The 18158-nt window shown below is 35.7% G+C and overlaps 2 protein-coding genes across 2 annotated transcripts; one reads left to right on the forward strand and one right to left on the reverse strand.

Annotated features, from left to right (window-relative positions):
- Nucleotides 1–1654: 1654 nt before the first annotated feature.
- LOC145561869 (calcium-transporting ATPase 2, plasma membrane-type-like) lies at nucleotides 1655–7180 on the forward strand. Its single transcript, XM_081621991.1, has 7 exons — nucleotides 1655–2412; nucleotides 3264–3318; nucleotides 3412–5357; nucleotides 5511–5669; nucleotides 5770–5941; nucleotides 6131–6429; nucleotides 6541–7180. Exons 1-7 carry the CDS (start codon nucleotides 2239–2241, stop codon nucleotides 6778–6780), a joined length of 3045 nt encoding a protein of 1014 aa, XP_081478117.1. The 5' UTR covers nucleotides 1655–2238; the 3' UTR covers nucleotides 6781–7180.
- Nucleotides 7181–7323: 143 nt separating this feature from the next.
- On the reverse strand, nucleotides 7324–13374 carry LOC145561870 (uncharacterized). Its single transcript, XM_081621992.1, has 5 exons — nucleotides 12133–13374; nucleotides 10815–11279; nucleotides 9650–10711; nucleotides 9097–9268; nucleotides 7324–8480 (listed from the first exon to the last, which is right to left on the reverse strand). Exons 1-5 carry the CDS (start codon nucleotides 13168–13170, stop codon nucleotides 7522–7524), a joined length of 3696 nt encoding a protein of 1231 aa, XP_081478118.1. The 5' UTR covers nucleotides 13171–13374; the 3' UTR covers nucleotides 7324–7521.
- Nucleotides 13375–18158: the final 4784 nt, after the last annotated feature.

Consider the following 18158-nt stretch of genomic DNA (forward strand, 5'->3'; position numbering starts at 1 on the left):
GCACGATACTTTCCATCAATTATTTTTGAGATTTTCCAACTATCAAGTTATTAAAATAAAAAGGAGTTTGATAAGCAGGAATGAGAGCTTGGAAATAAAGGGTGAGCCACATATGAAAGTTGGTTTTTTTTTTTTTTTTTAGATTCAAATGAGGAAATGGGTATCCAAGAGAAGAAAAAAGAAACAATAAAAAACTACAAGCACACGAAGAAAAAACTACCTATGAAGGGATAAACCGAGGCATAGCCACACCTCTAAAAACTACATATGAAAGTTGGTGATAGCTATATATGTGCATATATATATATATATATATATATAATTAATTAATTAATTAATTTTATAAGGAACAAAATCCTCACTTATAGGAATGAGGCTTTTGATTGAACAAAATGATTAATATGAAGTAATTATTTGCAAAAATACCCAATTTTTTTTTTTTTTTTTAAAGATTATTTTCTCAAAAGAGGTCGGATCTTTACGTACATAATAATGTTATTTTAACATTTAAACAAGGTTATCAATCTTGGCATACAGTTGAGTTTGTCTTTAACACTGCGCAATAATGGTATCATACTGCAATGGCATGTGATTGCCATTTTTTTTAATAACTAATTTTTCTTAATGAGAATTAATAATTATTTAAGCCCTTTAATTAATTATTGTTGCAAATATAATTAGCCTTGAAAAATATTGTGTGGGGGTTTAGAGGGATCCCATAACTTTTTTATTTTTTCTCCTTAGTTATTTTCTGGGTTAGGAGTATTAGGAAAAGGGGTGGTCCAAGACAATTATCCCACATTCATATTAAATTTGCAGACATGTTCGAGCCGTGTATAATTAGTAGTTTCCATGACTGTTTAGTTCGTTACGCGTAATGGACACGATCTAAGACTTCTAGTAACCATTGTTTATACTTAAATTAATTTATCCGTTTTATTAATTTTTTCAATTAGAGTCGACTAATTGTACTACACTGCTTATCTTATTACTTTGAAATTTTGATGAATATTTTGGGGGTTGAAATAACTATGTTTTCCTTACTTCGTCAAGATGAAGATATTTTGGATGGTTGAATGAACATAGAACATGATCACGTTCATGTAGTCCAAAAACAGAACACTAGAGCAATAAAGTGGTTATAATATGAATAAATGATATTCCTATATTTAGAAATTGATATGGATATAACACATATATTTATAAAGTAAAATGAATGTGACATAGTGTACTCTAATTGTATGTAAGATATTGGACTATGCGTGTTACGAGTACTTAATCTTAGGAAGATATAACCTTGTTTTAGGGAGTCGGCTGTATTCTAATTGTTCAAAGTATTAAAATGTTTAAATTTAAGAAAAAATCATTATATACTAAGAATCAACACGTATAGATGACGTACAATCTTGAATATCAATTAACAACCAATTATATCTCTTGCCTAAACATTCAAAGACGAGAGGAATAATATTTTCAAAAACAAGATTGTTATTATCTTAAAAGTATCCGATTCACATATAAAAAAGCGAGAAAAGCATCGATAATAATGTAGAGCTATAGGTCATAGATGAAAGACAATGAAAATGACAATAGGGCCAAGTTGACATGGGTTAATAATGATACCCCATGAAGTTATTGTCTTGTGGTACGAAAAAGAGTGGTAGTCTACTATTGTGGATTATATAAACAATCTGAATGAAGTCTCCGAGCAATTCGTTCAAATTTACGGGGAAACTCTTTTTTTTTAGACTACAAATTTCCCACCAAATTTCGGATCACCTCACCTTCACCTCAAAAAAGCAGCCAAAAAATTCAAAACAAAAAATGGCATTTGTAATTTCTCATTTTCTTTTCAATTAATGCAAATGCTATAATTTTGCTACTTTCTTTTTAGCCTCTCTTTCTATGATGTTTCATAAAATAGAATAAACTTAATTATTTTCATACACGTTTTTACAGTACCTTTTTTGAAAAATTGGGTAAAAAAACAAAACAGAAATATTATTCTCTCTTCGTAGAAATTTCTCTTCAACGCTTCTTTATAATATTGAACTCGGTTTCATGGGTCAATCGTCGTTATTTACATGAAGTATAAAGTAATGGAGAGAAGAAGCTGAATTATTTTATTCGATCTTATTATTTTTATTTTCTGGGTAAGAAGTTAGAAATAAATACGAATTGAAGTATATAAGATAAGAGCAGATATAGTTGAAGTTAGAGAGAGAAAAGATAGAAAAAATGGAGAGTTATTTGAGTCAAAACTTCGAGGTGAAACCAAAAGGAACATCAGATGAAGTGTTGGAAAGATGGAGGAATTTGTGTGGCTTAGTCAAAAATCCAAAGCGTCGTTTTCGTTTTACTGCCAACCTTTCCAAGCGTTACGAGGCGGCTGCTATGCGTCGTACCAATCAGGTTTCTCTCTCAGTCATTTATTTATTTATTTTTTTTTTTTTGGTGGGTCAACATGTAAATTTTTGTGCTCACCAGCTTGGACAATCAATCGTATTTTCGAATTGCATCGTTTCGACTTTCACGCTTACAGTGTATTATTATTACTACGAGTAAATCTGTACATGTTGAGAGAAATCTAATAAAATTCATTTGACTATATTTTAGTGTTTGATTTTTTTTTTTCTTTTTCGTATTGGTAAATTTGTAAAAGAGGTTTAAAATGTATACTTTTTTATGAACTAGAACAGGGAGAACACATTTTGGATGCTATGTCATTTTTAAAGAAAGAAATTTAGCTAAATTAATACTTACAATATATTTTGTGTCTTCTAGATTTTCCTTTTTTTTTTGGTTGATTTTTCTTTAGAGACTGTTGTTACATGTATTTTTTGATTTTATTGCTAATCATGATGCAGTTTCAGAGTTTTTTATGCTAGGAAGCATTTTAGTTGTTACTCCGTATTAATTTCTAGATTTTACGTGACAAATATTAATGTAACACATAAATCCACTGTATTGTTTTGATGAACTTAAGAATTTTGGAGAAACAAGTCATGTTTGTGTTTGATTTCACATTAATTTGAAATAGTTTCCAGTTTTCAATAATTTAATGAAATGCAAGATGACAACAAATAGATTTGGGTTGGTTTGTGTTCGAATTTATGTCAAGTACGAATTTATGTAATTTCTTGTTGATTTTGGGTTGGTTTTCCTTAGTCAAGATTGTCACCTCTGATTTGAGGGTCAATCATCAATATGCTATTTATTGGTAGAATTCAACTGACTTTAGCTTTTCATTGTTGGTGTTACAGGAGAAGTTGAGGATTGCTGTTCTGGTTTCAAAGGCTGCATTCCAGTTTATACAGGGTAAGAGTGCTTTTGAAAATTTATTTATAGACGTCTTACAATCAAGGAGCTTGAGCTGAGTGTTAAAATTGTTCGCACATTTCGTGTGTGCAGGTGTGGCACCAAGTGATTATGCAGTCCCTGAGGAAGTGAAAGCAGCAGGTTATGGAATATGTGCTGATGAGTTGAGTTGCATTGCCGAAGGCCATGACCTAAAGAAGGTTAAAGCCCATGGAGGAGTAACGGGAATTGCAGAAAAGCTCTGCACATCAACTGAAAATGGGCTTACCACCGATCCAGCTACACTTGCTCGTAGGCAGGACTTATTTGGGATCAACAAGTTTGCTGAGCCTCAACTTCGGAGTTTCTGGGTGTTTGTTTGGGAAGCCCTTCAGGATATGACATTGATGATTCTTGGAGTTTGTGCTTTTTTCTCCCTGATAGTTGGTATTGCTACAGAAGGGTGGCCTCTGGGGGCTCATGATGGGCTCGGCATTGTAGCTTCCATCTTATTAGTTGTGTTTGTAACAGCAACAAGTGATTATCGTCAGTCCTTGCAGTTCAGGGATCTTGACAAAGAAAAGAAGAAGATTGCTATTCAAGTTACTAGGAATGGTGATAGGCAGAAAATGTCTATATATGACCTACTTCCTGGTGATATTGTGCATCTTTCTATAGGGGATCAAGTCCCTGCTGATGGGCTATTTGTCTCAGGATTCTCGGTGTTGATTGACGAATCAAGCTTAACCGGAGAGAGTGAACCTGATATGGTCAGTGATGAAAACCCTTTTCTTCTCTCGGGGACCAAAGTCCAAGATGGATCATGCAAGATGATTATAACAACTGTTGGGATGAGGACTCAATGGGGCAAGTTGATGGCAACTCTTAGTGAGGGGGGAGATGATGAGACCCCATTACAGGTCAAACTCAACGGGGTTGCCACCATTATTGGTAAAATTGGACTTTTCTTTGCTGTGGTGACTTTTGCAGTACTTGTAAATGGTTTAATTGCTCGCAAATGGAGAGAAGGGACTCATTGGTATTGGGCTGGGGATGAAGCACTGGAGTTGCTAGAGTACTTCGCAATTGCAGTTACCATTGTTGTGGTGGCTGTTCCTGAGGGGTTGCCTCTGGCTGTGACTTTGAGTCTTGCGTTTGCCATGAAGCAGATGATGAATGATAAGGCCTTAGTCCGCAACTTGGCTGCTTGTGAGACCATGGGATCATCTACTACTATCTGTAGTGATAAAACCGGGACTCTAACTACCAATCACATGACTGTGGTTAAATCTTGCATTGGCTTGAATGTTAAGGAAATTACCAATGAATCTAGCTTGCGCACTGAGCTGCCTGATTCTACCTTGAAGCTTTTGCTTCAATCCATATTCAATAACACGGGAGGAGAGGTTGTTGCCAATAAAAATGGGAAGCATGAAATACTGGGAACACCAACAGAAACCGCTCTCTTGGAATTTGCCTTGTCACTTGGTGGTGATTTTCATGCTGAGAGGCAAGCATCTAAGCTTATCAAAGTTGAACCATTTAACTCTACAAAGAAAAGGATGGGTGTAGTATTAGAGCTTCCTAATGGAGGAGGTTTAAGAGCCCACAGCAAAGGTGCTTCTGAGATCGTTTTAGCTACCTGTGATAAAGTGATCAATGCAAATGGAGAGACAGTTCCCCTAGATGCAGAAATTTTGGAGCATCTTACAGTTACAATTGATCAGTTTGCAAATGAATCCCTTCGAACCTTGTGTCTTGTCTATATGGATATGGAGAATGCAGGATTCACTCCAAATGACCCTATGCCCACTGAAGGGTACACTTGTATAGGGATTGTGGGTATTAAAGATCCTGTTCGACCTGGAGTCAAGGAGTCTGTTGCAATGTGTCGTGCAGCTGGGATAACTGTTAGGATGGTTACGGGAGACAACATTAATACAGCCAAGGCTATTGCTAGGGAATGTGGTATCCTTACTGATGATGGTATTGCCATAGAAGGTCCGGTTTTCCGAGAGAAGAGCCTAGAAGAATTAGAGAAAATCGTTCCTAAAATTCAGGTTGGTCCACTAACCAATTTTAATAGATTTAAACTGGTTTTTAATGACTAAAATTGATTTTTACTAAATTAATGTGATTTTTATTAAGCCCAAGGTTTATTTTTACGGTTGAAGAGAACAAGTTTTAATTTCATCAAAACCTTCTTTTTGCAGGTGATGGCAAGATCTTCTCCCCTAGATAAACACACACTTGTGAAGCACTTGAGAACAACATTTAATGAAGTCGTGGCAGTCACAGGAGATGGGACAAATGATGCCCCTGCTCTACATGAAGCTGATATTGGACTTGCAATGGGCATTGCTGGTACTGAGGTATGTACTATATAGACATATTAGTATAAAATTGGCGTCATATAGATTCCAGATCATTTTGTTTACTCGCAGTGACATTGATCTGTCTCTAAATCTTCAGGTGGCTAAAGAAAGTGCTGATGTTATCATTCTAGATGACAATTTCTCTACAATTGTTACTGTTGCTAAGTGGGGACGTTCAGTTTACATAAACATTCAAAAGTTTGTGCAGTTCCAGCTGACTGTTAATATCGTTGCCTTGCTTGTTAACTTCTTTTCAGCCTGTTGGACCGGTAAGAATCCTTCTATATGAATAATTCGATCTTTTGGCCATATGTAACATCATTATGAATTAATCTAAAAGCAGGTTAATTCAAAACGTTGATCAATAGTTTGGTTTATCTAAACTAATCTTGCCTATTCAAGGTAATTGTACTGTGTCAATTTCCTAGATGTCTGACACTCTGATCTGGCTATTTCAGGGAGTGCTCCGCTCACTGCTGTTCAGCTTTTATGGGTCAACATGATCATGGATACCCTGGGAGCTCTTGCATTGGCCACTGAGCCTCCTAATGACGACTTAATGAAGCGAACACCAGTTGGGAGGCAAGGGAATTTCATCAGCAATGTCATGTGGAGGAATATATTAGGCCAATCCTTCTACCAGTTCATGGTAATTTGGTTTCTGCAAGCAAATGGAAAAGCTTTGTTTGGTCTTCAAGGTCCAGAGGGTGATTTGAGCTTGAATACTCTGATTTTCAACTCCTTTGTATTCTGTCAGGTATTTACAGTTTCTCTATGCTTCAAGAAGCTCTGTTTTAGCGAATTACTAATAAGGAAAGATCTTTATTGTTTTGCAAAATTTGACAGTAATGCATTTTTCTTCATGCAGATATTCAATGAAATAAGCTCAAGAGACATGGAGGAGATAGATGTATTTAAGGGCATATTAGACAATTATGTTTTTGTTGCCGTCATCAGTATTACCCTCTTCTTCCAAATTATAATCGTCGAATATCTTGGTACATTTGCCAACACCACTCCCCTCAGCTTCATGCAGTGGTTCCTTAGTATCTTCATTGGATTCTTGGGCATGCCAGTTGCAGCCGGCTTAAAGAAAATACCAGTTTAAGACTCCTGTATCACACAAGCGCACTATGTATGGAACAAGTCCAGAAGCATTGTTTGCATTAAGCACTAACAGTCTAACATCTTTTGTTACCTACTGCTAACTTCATGACCTGCAGACGCATTTGATTAGAAGAATTTAAAGTAAATGTTCTAATATCAGTATCATGAGCAGCAGAGCAGGAGATCACTTTGTTTTCTTAAATTTTTTTTTTTAATGTTTTACAACCAAGATGCATTTGTATGCCAGGGTTTAGGAAGTAGTTTGTTATTTAGATTCCTTTTAAGTTGACGACTTGTAAATCAACATGATTTCTCTGTAACTAGACTCTTGATTTCATTCAGTCAAACTGTAATGCTTATCACCATCTATGTGAATTCCAGATCTCGCAGGGTTATGTTTCTCTTTAGATACAAAATATTGCACGCTTAGAATTTTGATGTTATAGTTACACTCCATCACAAAAGTCATCCTCTCTGAAAATAGAAGTAAAAACACACAATAATTGAAACACTTTGATAGCATATTATCACAATATCACCCATGTTACTGCTGCTTTAGAAACTTAGTATTTGGAAAGAGATACAAAAAATTTGATAATGCAAGTTTGTTTTTACATGTCGCGTCCACATGGGAAACTTCTAGTACTATTACATTGCATATAGTCGAATTTGGGTTTTTTATTTACAGAACTGAACTATTCAGAGTGCATAAGAAAAATCCAATATTTTATCACGATATACATCAGGTGTCACATGAATAATCCCAGACATGATCAAGCAATGCTTTGATACCAAGAAGTTCTTGTAATCCTTCACTGTTCTCTGCATCCTCAATACAGCTTTCAACTTGTGGGTATAGCTGTTTCAGATAATAAAGTATCATACTGAGCTTTGCCAACTGTATGTCTTCCGGCCTCAACAGTTTCGTGCAAACAAAGCGTACAAGTCCCAAGGCAGAGGGAAATTCCTTCCTTAACAAATATGTTGTAGAGCCAATTAGAAAAATTAGTCCCACAATGTCCAAAAATTCGTGATTCATCCGAATTAGTCGAACCATCATTCCAATTAGCTTCCTAAAAGCTGGAAACTTTTCATTCACCACGTCTTTATCATCTTCCTCATCGCCAGATTCAGAGCACTTAGTTTCATAAAGCTCAATACTCGCTAAAATTGAGAGCCACGGATGAATATGCATTTCACCATCACTAGACAAGTGAAGAGAGACATTCTCTTCCATTGAATTTTTAAGCATGTTCCTAGATCCCAAACTTAAAATCACATCGGGCAGCCATTGTTTTGCTAAACTTACCACGCGTGTTGCATAACCAGGTCCACAATATAACTCAATGGAGGCTATTAGATCAAGCAGATTATTTGCAACTTCAAAGACTTCTCCTGGAGCAGGGGAAACTACAGTGGCGCTTGCAAGAACTACATTAAGCAGCTTCGCGGCATAAGTGAAAGAACTCTTCAAGCACAAATGAAGTTCTTTCAATTGTTCCTCACGAAACTTCAATTCGCCATGAAAGCATCGTTTTAAGATGGATATCATATTCTGCAAATAGCCAGATGTAAAAACCAAAACCTTGTGTCTGTTATGAAAGATAAGGTCCATTGCTGCAACATCGACTATGAACTTCAGAACTGCGGTGCAAATTTTCACCGAATTCAACAATTTTTGTCGATAAGAAAAGGCAGCTCCTACAAGAACAAGCAGTTAGATAGAAATGATTAAAATAAATCTGAGCTAATCAATGACTGCGAACATCATGATCCTTCCAGTTGTAACAGGGTGATTACTAGAAATCTAATAAGAAATTTCAAAATGATTTACCAGATTTATGAAAGAAAAATGGAACAGTCATTGCAACCACTTCCCAAGATAGTGAAATATGTAGACTTAGCACCGAAAAAGTTTGTACTACGCATCCAAGTTAAGCTAGGTCAACAGAAAATTAAACAAAATCCGTGATGGGACACAGTTTCCAGAACACTGTTTCCTATCTGTTTAGAGTCTAGCAAGTTTGGAAATATACTCATGAGAAGCACTATAAATGTAAAACAAAACAAGACACAAAAAACTCCTTGATTATGTTACTAAAACCAATCTCATACCGAATGCCAGATTAACAGGAGCTAGTCATTCTAAACCAAAAGGATATAGACAGCAATAATATAGAAAGTTAAATGGTTCATAAACCCTCGTACGAAACATGTCATTCTAAGTTCAACAAATTACACAACTTTTATCCTTTTTTACCTTGTTGGTTATGGTCACTATTCTCACTAATATGGGAAAAGAGGGCATGTTCCTTACCATCATCATCTACATCGGAGTCTTCTTGCTTTTGCCTGCAAAGCTGAACAGCCATGTTGTTACATAACTTACATCCTGACAACATTGATCCAATTTTTGCCAAACCCCCAGATCTAAGTACTTTCTCTGTACAGATGAGAAGATGATCTAATGTCTTGTCCACTAGTGTTTGCTGAAAAGGAATAAAAGGATATTGCCAAACAATCATCAATTACATTATATTATTGCAGCTACACTGATGTCACTGTAAAGAGCTTCTAGTACAACCTCAGACTACTATAAACTTGTGAAGTTGTGACCTAATATCAAAGATCACAAGAATGTTCAAGAACAATGACCTCTTCCAAAAAAGTAAAAAACTTTAAATAAAAAATAAACAAATAAATAAGCAAGCTTGTAAACTTTTCCTACTAGTATCTGAGGTATCAATCATATACCTTAACAAAGGTTAATATGCAGAAAAAAAATACAAGTAAAACATATCCAATAAAAATAAATCTATCAGCTTAATTATTTGAAAGACCTATAAGCATTAAGATTTATAATTACTTACCTCCTCTTCCAATCCAGAACCTTGCGTATTATTCTCCCTGCCATTATGATCATCAACGTCATTGAAACTAATATGTTGAAGGGTCATGTGCAGAGAAAGAGCCATATATGCATCAACCAACAATGCATCCATAAATTCACAACACATACTGTGCCCAATGCTTATTTCTGATATGACCTTTAAGGAAACAGTCACCAGTTTTAAGTGCTTGGATTTGAATATAGCTTTTCGGCTGATCTCTGAAGCTAAGAGATCTTTTATTTGCCATGCTATTCCTACTGAAATTTGGTAGCTGTTTTTGAATGCTAATGGTCCTTTTCCATTAGCACATTTCCCTTTTCCCTTTTTTCTTGTGAGTCTGCTTTTCTTCCTATTTGCAGATTGCGTTATCTCCCTGGGTACTTCTATACTGAAGTATTCATTACACTGGATAACAGTGTCTTGCAGGAGCATTGATAGAACCTCAAACATCTGGTCAAACCATTTGCAAGAAATAGCCAGTTTATGTGCAGAGCGTATTTCAGCTTGCTTTTCTTCATTCCCAGACAAACCACGACAGTTTGAGACTGCAGCTAAGCATTGTTCAAGTAGTCCATTTGCACCAATAGGAGAGACAACAGAAATGATATCAAAAAATGAGGATTGAGCATTCCCAAGCATTGCAGCAGCCAACAAACCCTCCAGTATTTCACCTGAAAATAGTTTCTTAAGAGGGTCTCTGTGAGATGAATCGTTTACTAGGTTTCTACAAAGGTGGCCTAAAGCAACAAATATCCCCTTAGTATGATCTTCATCAAGTTCCTCAGAAGAAAGGACTAGATCAGTGAGAAAGCTGACTAGTTGTGTGAGAGACTTTGAAGATGCTCCTTCTGATGCAAGAAACTCACAGAATCTTGCACCGGCCAAAGGAGACCTTTTAATTAGTGTGATTGTACGAGTGCATGCTTCTCCTACATTGAGCTTTGATGGAAAGTAAGACGGTAAAAGCAACCGTACAATCCTTTGGGCAACAGGTGGTTGATCATTTGCAAGAGTAGTCAATAAAACATCTAAATTGACCACCTAAAGATTAAAATACAACAGCATTAGTCAACCAGCACGGAGAAAAGTAGGTGGCAATCACAAAAAAAATACTGATGCTGTGTATAAGGCACTTTTCTCTTACCTTATTAAACTGGAACCCTCGAACATCCATAATAAGTAGAAGGAGATCAGCCATAGCAATTCGAATTGACAAAACTGAATCCAAAATCAAACTATGCAATCTTGGCAAAAGTACTTTAAGGAGTTCATGAGCTTGAGCATTGCCCATCAAATAAATTATGCCATTCAATGTGGAGAGTCTAACCTCATTGGATATATCATGTGACATACCATCAAAAATGATGGTTAACATTTTTGTAATAGTTGAGGAAGGAATGATTTCCCAAAACAAACGAAGAATACGACAACAACCTTCTACTGCAACTACCCTCACATCTGGACAATCATCTTTAAGTAATTTTTCTAACAAGAAAGATTGCTTTTCAAACAAAGTGTCCTTGGCCTCTTTTGTAGCATCTGGATTTTCAAGAGGAAACATGTCCAAGAGTAAATGAAGTGCATTCTGCCGAACATTTGAATTTGCAACCTGCAATGGTAGACATACATAATTCTTATTTGATTTGCAAAAGTTTTCAGTTACCAGTTCATAAAGACAATAGCAATGCAGACATTCTTATGCCCTTGCACCACTATGCTTTAGCACACAATTGTTAGAAATAAATTTTACATGACACTGATGTTTTAAACCCTTTATTTGATGGTAATTTTAAATTTCGAATTTCACATGATTTAGCAAACCAGCACAATTTAGTTGAGTGTCAACTCCATGTGAATACTGAAATAAAGTTTTCTACAAGATTGGAAACTTCAGAAAAAGGGCCTATCACGTAGAATTTCTCACACTCAAATTAGGCAAGATTGATCAAATGCTCAAACAACTTTTTACACGAATTCTCCAAATAATAAGCCTAATGTCTTCGAGAGAATAACAACTTAAATCCCAATTTATACCCTACCTATTGAAATAAAGAGGAGCCAATACCAATTGGAGTGTCCAATTCACAACCCTTCCCCTACATGGTATGAAATAAGCAATACCATTTGGAATGTCCAAAAATGACAGAAATAAGCAGCATAGTACTGATGTTAAGACACCAAATGCATTAGTTATATAAAAGTATAACATATGTTAAATAGCAGTTAACTACATAAGCCTAATGATACGACTTATGTTGTTAACTGAAGGAAACCACAGAAGCAATATAGCAGTAAATCATCCAATTCATTGCAATTAAATGTCTAATCACAATATTATACCCCCTTAACATTCAAGGATATGACAATTGGGAATAACTAATCATAAATTATTTCTATTTCAGAATAAAGGAAAAATCTTAATGATCAACCATTACTAAATACTGGAATAGCATCCAAAGTACCTGCAATGACCGGAAAATCACAGGCTCAGCGAGGCGAAAAAGGATCTTCTCCACCCCATCAGTAGTTCTCTGATTGATGAACCCTCCTAAAACCCTGCGAACAGAAGCTGCAAGTGAAGCAGAACTAGCAAATGTTGCACTTTCAATCAAACCCTGTAAAAACCCATCTTCAATTTCTCTCCTAAGATCACCTTCCACACTCTTCCACCCTTTAAATAAAATCTCCCCATAAGCCTCCAACATTGACTTCCTTCCAAAAGGAATTTGGGATTTGATCATTGCCAACACCTCCTTCAGAACCTGAAGACTTAAACCAAACAAAAAGGCGATAAACCGCCTTCCATCTTCGGTTTTTAAGTAGAGAGGACTAATCACACATCTAATGAGCAACAATTTCAAGTCCTCTATACTCTCATCCTCAAAATCAAACAACACAAAAGCTTCCCTCAATACATAAACCCTATGAATATCAACCTTTTTCCTTAAAGTTAACGACCTCGAAACAAGAAATGGGACGAATTGAGAGATTATCAATTCTCTCCCAACAAGCTCCTCTTTCCACCATAACTCACACAAGCTAGAAATGTCGGATAACAGGCCATTATCGGACTCAAAAAGGATCAAATGATCGTGCAATTCTTGAACAGACAGGAACAAATCGTAGGCAGAGAAGGCATTTTGGGGATGTTTTGTACAAATTAGGGCAATGTAAGCGTAGATTTGAAGATTGTGAAGATGGGTTTTTTGTTGGGGGGGTTCTTCGACTTGGGTCGTTGAATTTCGAGAGGATCTTCGAGGTTTTTTCAATGGCGGCGAAGGCAGAGTTCTGGGGCTAGATGGGAATTTGAAGGAAGCAATTGACTGAGAAATTGAGGAGTGGAGAGAAAGAGGGAGAGAAGCAGAGATGTCTGAAGAAGGTTTAATGGAGAAAATTAGGGTTTTGAGTGAAGGTCTAGCTGATTTTAGAGGGAATTTGATGGCTGATGCTAGAAATGAATCTGCAGAATTTTGCAGAGAAGAACGAAGCCGTTTCTCCATTTTTTTAGGAGAGAGGAAAAGAAGAGTGCAAATTTGAAAGGTTGGACAATGGCGCTCAACTCTCAGACTCTATATTTTGGGGCATTTGGTAATCTTATTTCCTAAAAAAAAAAAAAAAAATAAATAAAAAATTGGAGAAGTGAAATGAGAAAATACAATTTGAGTAACAACTGAAGTTACTCAAATAACACGCCGGTCATTTTGTTATGTAAGGTTGGGGTAAATTTGTCAAGCCACGTAAAAGTGAAGAAAACGGTGTTAATAAAAAGGCTTTAATGGAGAAAATTCATAATATCTTCAAAGTCTTCAATAGAGAAATCAAACTCTGCAATCAGCTTTAATGTATGACCAAATCTCATACCCTTTGGGGCTAACCATGCCATTCTTTCCTCCATTTTTCTTAAGGTTTTTGTTTAATTCGGCGCGCAAAGTCGTCGAAAAGACAATGGTGAAAATGGTAGTGCACGAGAGAAGAAAGCTCGAGCCGCTCCAATGGTGTATCGAGAGTTACATTAAAAATGATGTTAAGAGGAGGAAGAAAGAGGACAAAAATGGAGGTGGAGGTATTATGGAAATCTTGAAGTAATTTAAAATATGTTGTAAATTAAGTTAATATTTTCTATTATAATCATAAATGTTTGTGTGGAAACTGGAAAGGTATATCAAATCTTTTTTTATTTAAAGTAATTATCTTTGTTATTAACATATATAAAATAAATATTTTGTATAAGATTTTTATACTATAATTGAATTTTTCAAAAAAGTTATCTTTTATTTTATTTTATTTTATTTTATTTAAAGTAATTAGCTTTTTTTTTTTTTTTTTTTTTGTAATTACTCATAATCTCAATTTTCAACTTAATCAAAGATGATTTCGCTAAATTGTTTTGCAACGCTTCATTAATCGTTTAATTCTTGTGTTTGAACGGTATAATTTAGTTTAAGGTTTTTGTACATGGCCTATTTTCTTCGAATTAGGGCATTGCCTATAGTTATCCTGCATTTATTGTGTTTCGACTGGAATCTTTAGGTTCAACAATTGCTTCTGCTGCTATTCATTGGTTGGGTCAAATATGGATATGTACGAAGTGGAGCTAAGTCGCTCCATAATTGCATACGTAGCTTTACAACAAATACTGCTACAACAGAACCCCGCTGTTCAACAATTAGAACAATTGCTGCTCTCACGGCGGAGTATAATCAGGTGTTGGAAATTTTTCATGAGCAGGCTGAGAATGATAATCCAAATCTTGAAGTTTGGCATTTGAACTGACAACGGTTAAATTTCCTCCGGATTAGAATATTAGAGCATAGTACACAATGATCCAGGAAAAGACTCAACAAGCAGCTGCTGCACTCACAGAAACAAGAGCATTGCACTACACCATCATGTTAGCCTCTCATACTCTAGAGGTTAACAGTCAATATATTAATCCTAAACCTGTTTATATTATGTTGTGAAGCGTGATTTCGTTCGTTTAAAAAAGCATCGAGTGAGAGCGAGAGAAAACTTTGTCGAGTGAGGAAAATGACCTCCTGCAAAGAAGTAATAAAAATATAAAAGAGCAGCGAGTGATTTAGATGAAGGATCATCCAAGGATGTTCATAATGAGATGGAAATGGATTCGTTCGTGGCGGATACTATGGATTTAGAGCATAAGGAACAACTTGTTCGTTCCGATTAAAGGTTGGTTCTTCTTGAGGCGATCCCGAAGGATCTTCGTGCTATTTTATTGGAGGACCTTAGTGGAGTTGCTTGGGCGAGAAAGGTTCCATCAAAGACTTCGGTTTGAGATGTGTTCTAGGAGCTGCCTGGGTTTTTATTGCTTTTAGTTTTGTTTTCTTTGTGTTTAGTTTGCTTTCTGTTTGTTTTTTCTTTTTCTAGTTTCCTAGTTTGTTGTTTCCTTTTGGGGTTCTTGCCCCTCTCGTGCACCAAAATAAAAAAAAAAAAAATTAAGCTTGATTTTAAGTACAAATTCCCTTTAAACCTGCAAGAAAGGACGTGATCAAGCAATAACAATAATATATCAAGCAACATAATAATTATTAACAAACTATATATGAATTAGTTGTAAATTAACAAATAACGTGAAAATATTCGTAAATGAACAAATAACGTTAAATTATATATATAATTTGACACAACAATCATCATCATCATAATATTCTCAAAGCATAATATTAGCAAGATCTTAGGCATGATACTAACATGATTAATAACAAATCCTAGCATGTCACTAAACATTAAAAATCAAAGCTTTAATCCTAACATAAGTAATTAAATTAAATCAAACAAGAATAATAATAATAACTGAAATTAGATTTAGGACCAAACCCTCAGAATTATCAACCTTTCACGTTGAGGTCTAAGGCAACTTCGAGCTTAGTTATGTGTATTCGAGTCTCGTGATGAACGTATGGTGTATTTTGAAAAGGCTAGGCTTAGAATTCAAGAGAGAAAGAATAAGGTTTAGCTTAGAGAGAGAAGAGAAAATAGATGATTGTTGATGATTTTAAAATGGGGGAAATCAACCTTATTTATAGAGAAAAAACGAACGTAAAAGATATAAAAGAGTCAGAATTTGACGCGGAGTTAAACCAACACTATCGCGATGCGACAGGGCTATCGCGACGTGATGGCTCTATCGCATGACGATAGGCCTATCGCGGCGCGATAGTAGCTGTATGATAGAAATTCCGTACAGAGTCCTTCTTCTAATGGAATTGGGTTACTTAGAGTCTGTACTTATCTTTCATTAAACCGGATTTAAAACACTTATTTTATTCCAAATAGAATTGTTTTATTCCAATGGCGTGAAAAGTACTCATCACTGGGTTTGGTTTTTGGGGAGACACAATCAAATCTCTACAACCGGCAAATATTGAAATTGAAGTACCACATATGCTTAATTTGGCTGAAGTCTTTGCTAGAGTAAGATCATAATCCCTGATTCGCATAAAGCTGAAAGCTGATCTGGTCTTATATATGTTTTTGCCAGACGTTGTAGGACTCCACACACATATATATGTGCTATAATCCTATAATATTAATTGGCAATATCTCACAGTTAAAGATATTCACCGTCAATTGAGCATATATGCTTACTTATCTTATAATATGATGCCTGGTCCTAATATTGTCATCTGTGTCTCATATTCTTTCTTTTACTAATCTTGGCATCGGACCCTCATAAATTTTGTTTTAAGAAATAGCACTATCATAAGCCATCGAATAGTCTGTGATTAAATTATACTGGTCAAAGTGGAAGAGATTTGATCATAAATAAAAATGTGATCTAATATTTATTAACAGATAGAATTTCAAATATTAGCTTTAAGTTACTCAACTTTTATTTATCTAATAATAATAGGGCTTCATGCAATGTTACGGAGTATTATTAAACAATAACAGTAGGATCTAGGATGCATGGGCTCTTTTCATAAGTAGCTTTGAACAGACAGCAGGATAATAAAGCAGCACAAGGCAGAATTCCTAATATACCTTACCATTTGCTTTGCGTTTGCCTGGACATTACTTCTTTTTAAGGCCTGTGATACACACGATGCACACCGTTGGGTGTTCAGTAATGATTGTAGCTTAATTGAGAGAATCTTTTGTTTTTGTAGACGATGCATTGCTGTTAGAATTTTGTGATACATTGCTACTTTCTTTTTTTCGTGACATGATTATAGTTCAATACTCTTTAAATGAATGACAATATTTTGATCGTGGAATTGTGTGCTTGACTTAGACTAGGCTTGAATTGGTGTAGTTAGGGATAATGTACTTTGAGATTAGGATTTTAAGTAACAGAGTTTGTAATTTGTTGTCTAGAGTTTTGGACTTTTGGTGTTTATTTTTCAATAAGATCAGAGTTGGTGTTCAATTCGAGTTTAATTTTGAACATTTGATAGTGTGATATCTAAGTCATTATGCATAGCTAAAGTGTTGTTACTTCTACTAACCTGTTGAAAGAGAATTTTGACAAGTATGTTGGGTGGATTTCTTGGAATGAAATATTGTGTTGAGTCAAAGATGTTTTGAGTGAGTTTCTATGTGCGTTTAATTGAACGTTGCTGGCGAGTAATATTAGGCAATAATTTTTGTGCCTTTGCTCCAACGTGATCAGATTGTAGGCACTTCTGACAGAGTACAGCCCATCTTTAGTATGCTGCCACACCCAAGAGTCTAACCTGTCATATAAGGGGATAGGAATATTGCAAATTTCAGCTACTTCTACTTGAGAAAAGAGCATGTTTAGAGTCTCCAAATTCCACGACCTATCCACCCATAAATCACGCACAACAGCAGGACCATCATCATTCACCACAAAACCACGAGCAACCTTAAAACCAGGCAGACTTGGCACCCAGGGGTCGTGCCAAATACTAATTGTAGCGCCATTTCCAATTGCCTTTCTAGCACCCTTCATCAACACATCTCTAACTCCCATAATCGACCTCCATGTGTAGCTTGCATTCGGGCACACCTTTGCCTCAAGTAATGTAGAATGAGGAAAATATTTTCCTTTTAAGACTCTAGCCGCAAGGGACTCCGGATTCGAAATAATACGCCAAGCTTGTTTTGCCAAGAGAGCACTATTAAAATTCCTCATATTTCTAAATCCAAGCCCTCCTTCTTTCTTAGATGTATAAAGCTTTTCCCACGCCACCCAACATAACTTCCTTTCTTCACCTTTTTGCCCCCAAAAGAAATTTCGATACAATCTTTCAATCTCATTGAGAATACTAGCCGGGAGAGCAAAACATTGCATTGCATACGTTGGGATTGCTTGAGCAATTGACTTGATTAAAACCTCTTTACCCGCTTGAGACAAAAAATTTTCTTTCCACCCTTTGAGTTTTTTCCAAACACGATCCTGAATATTTTGGAACACTTGTTTCTTCGATCCACCAATGTAGGTTGGCAAACCAAGATACTTATCATGTCCTTCGACAGCCTTAAAGGATAACTTCATCTGAAGCAT

The sequence above is a fragment of the Chenopodium album genome, chromosome 10 (assembly GCF_948465745.1).
Source record: "Chenopodium album chromosome 10, dcCheAlbu1.1, whole genome shotgun sequence".
NCBI lineage: Eukaryota > Viridiplantae > Streptophyta > Magnoliopsida > Caryophyllales > Amaranthaceae > Chenopodium > Chenopodium album.

Coding starts and splice junctions, on each gene's coding strand:
- LOC145561870 (XM_081621992.1), bottom strand. CDS start 13,170: ATGGAGAAACGGCTTCGTTCTTCTCTGCAAAATTCTGCAGATTCATTT. Junction 9,269..9,649: donor GTTCTGGATTGGAAGAGGAG/GTAAGTAATTAT, acceptor ATTCCTTTTCAG/CAAACACTAGTGGACAAGAC. Junction 8,481..9,096: donor CTCCGATGTAGATGATGATG/GTAAGGAACATG, acceptor TTGTTCTTGTAG/GAGCTGCCTTTTCTTATCGA.
- LOC145561869 (XM_081621991.1), top strand. CDS start 2,239: ATGGAGAGTTATTTGAGTCAAAACTTCGAGGTGAAACCAAAAGGAACA. Junction 5,670..5,769: donor TGGGCATTGCTGGTACTGAG/GTATGTACTATA, acceptor CTAAATCTTCAG/GTGGCTAAAGAAAGTGCTGA. Junction 5,942..6,130: donor CTTTTCAGCCTGTTGGACCG/GTAAGAATCCTT, acceptor TGGCTATTTCAG/GGAGTGCTCCGCTCACTGCT.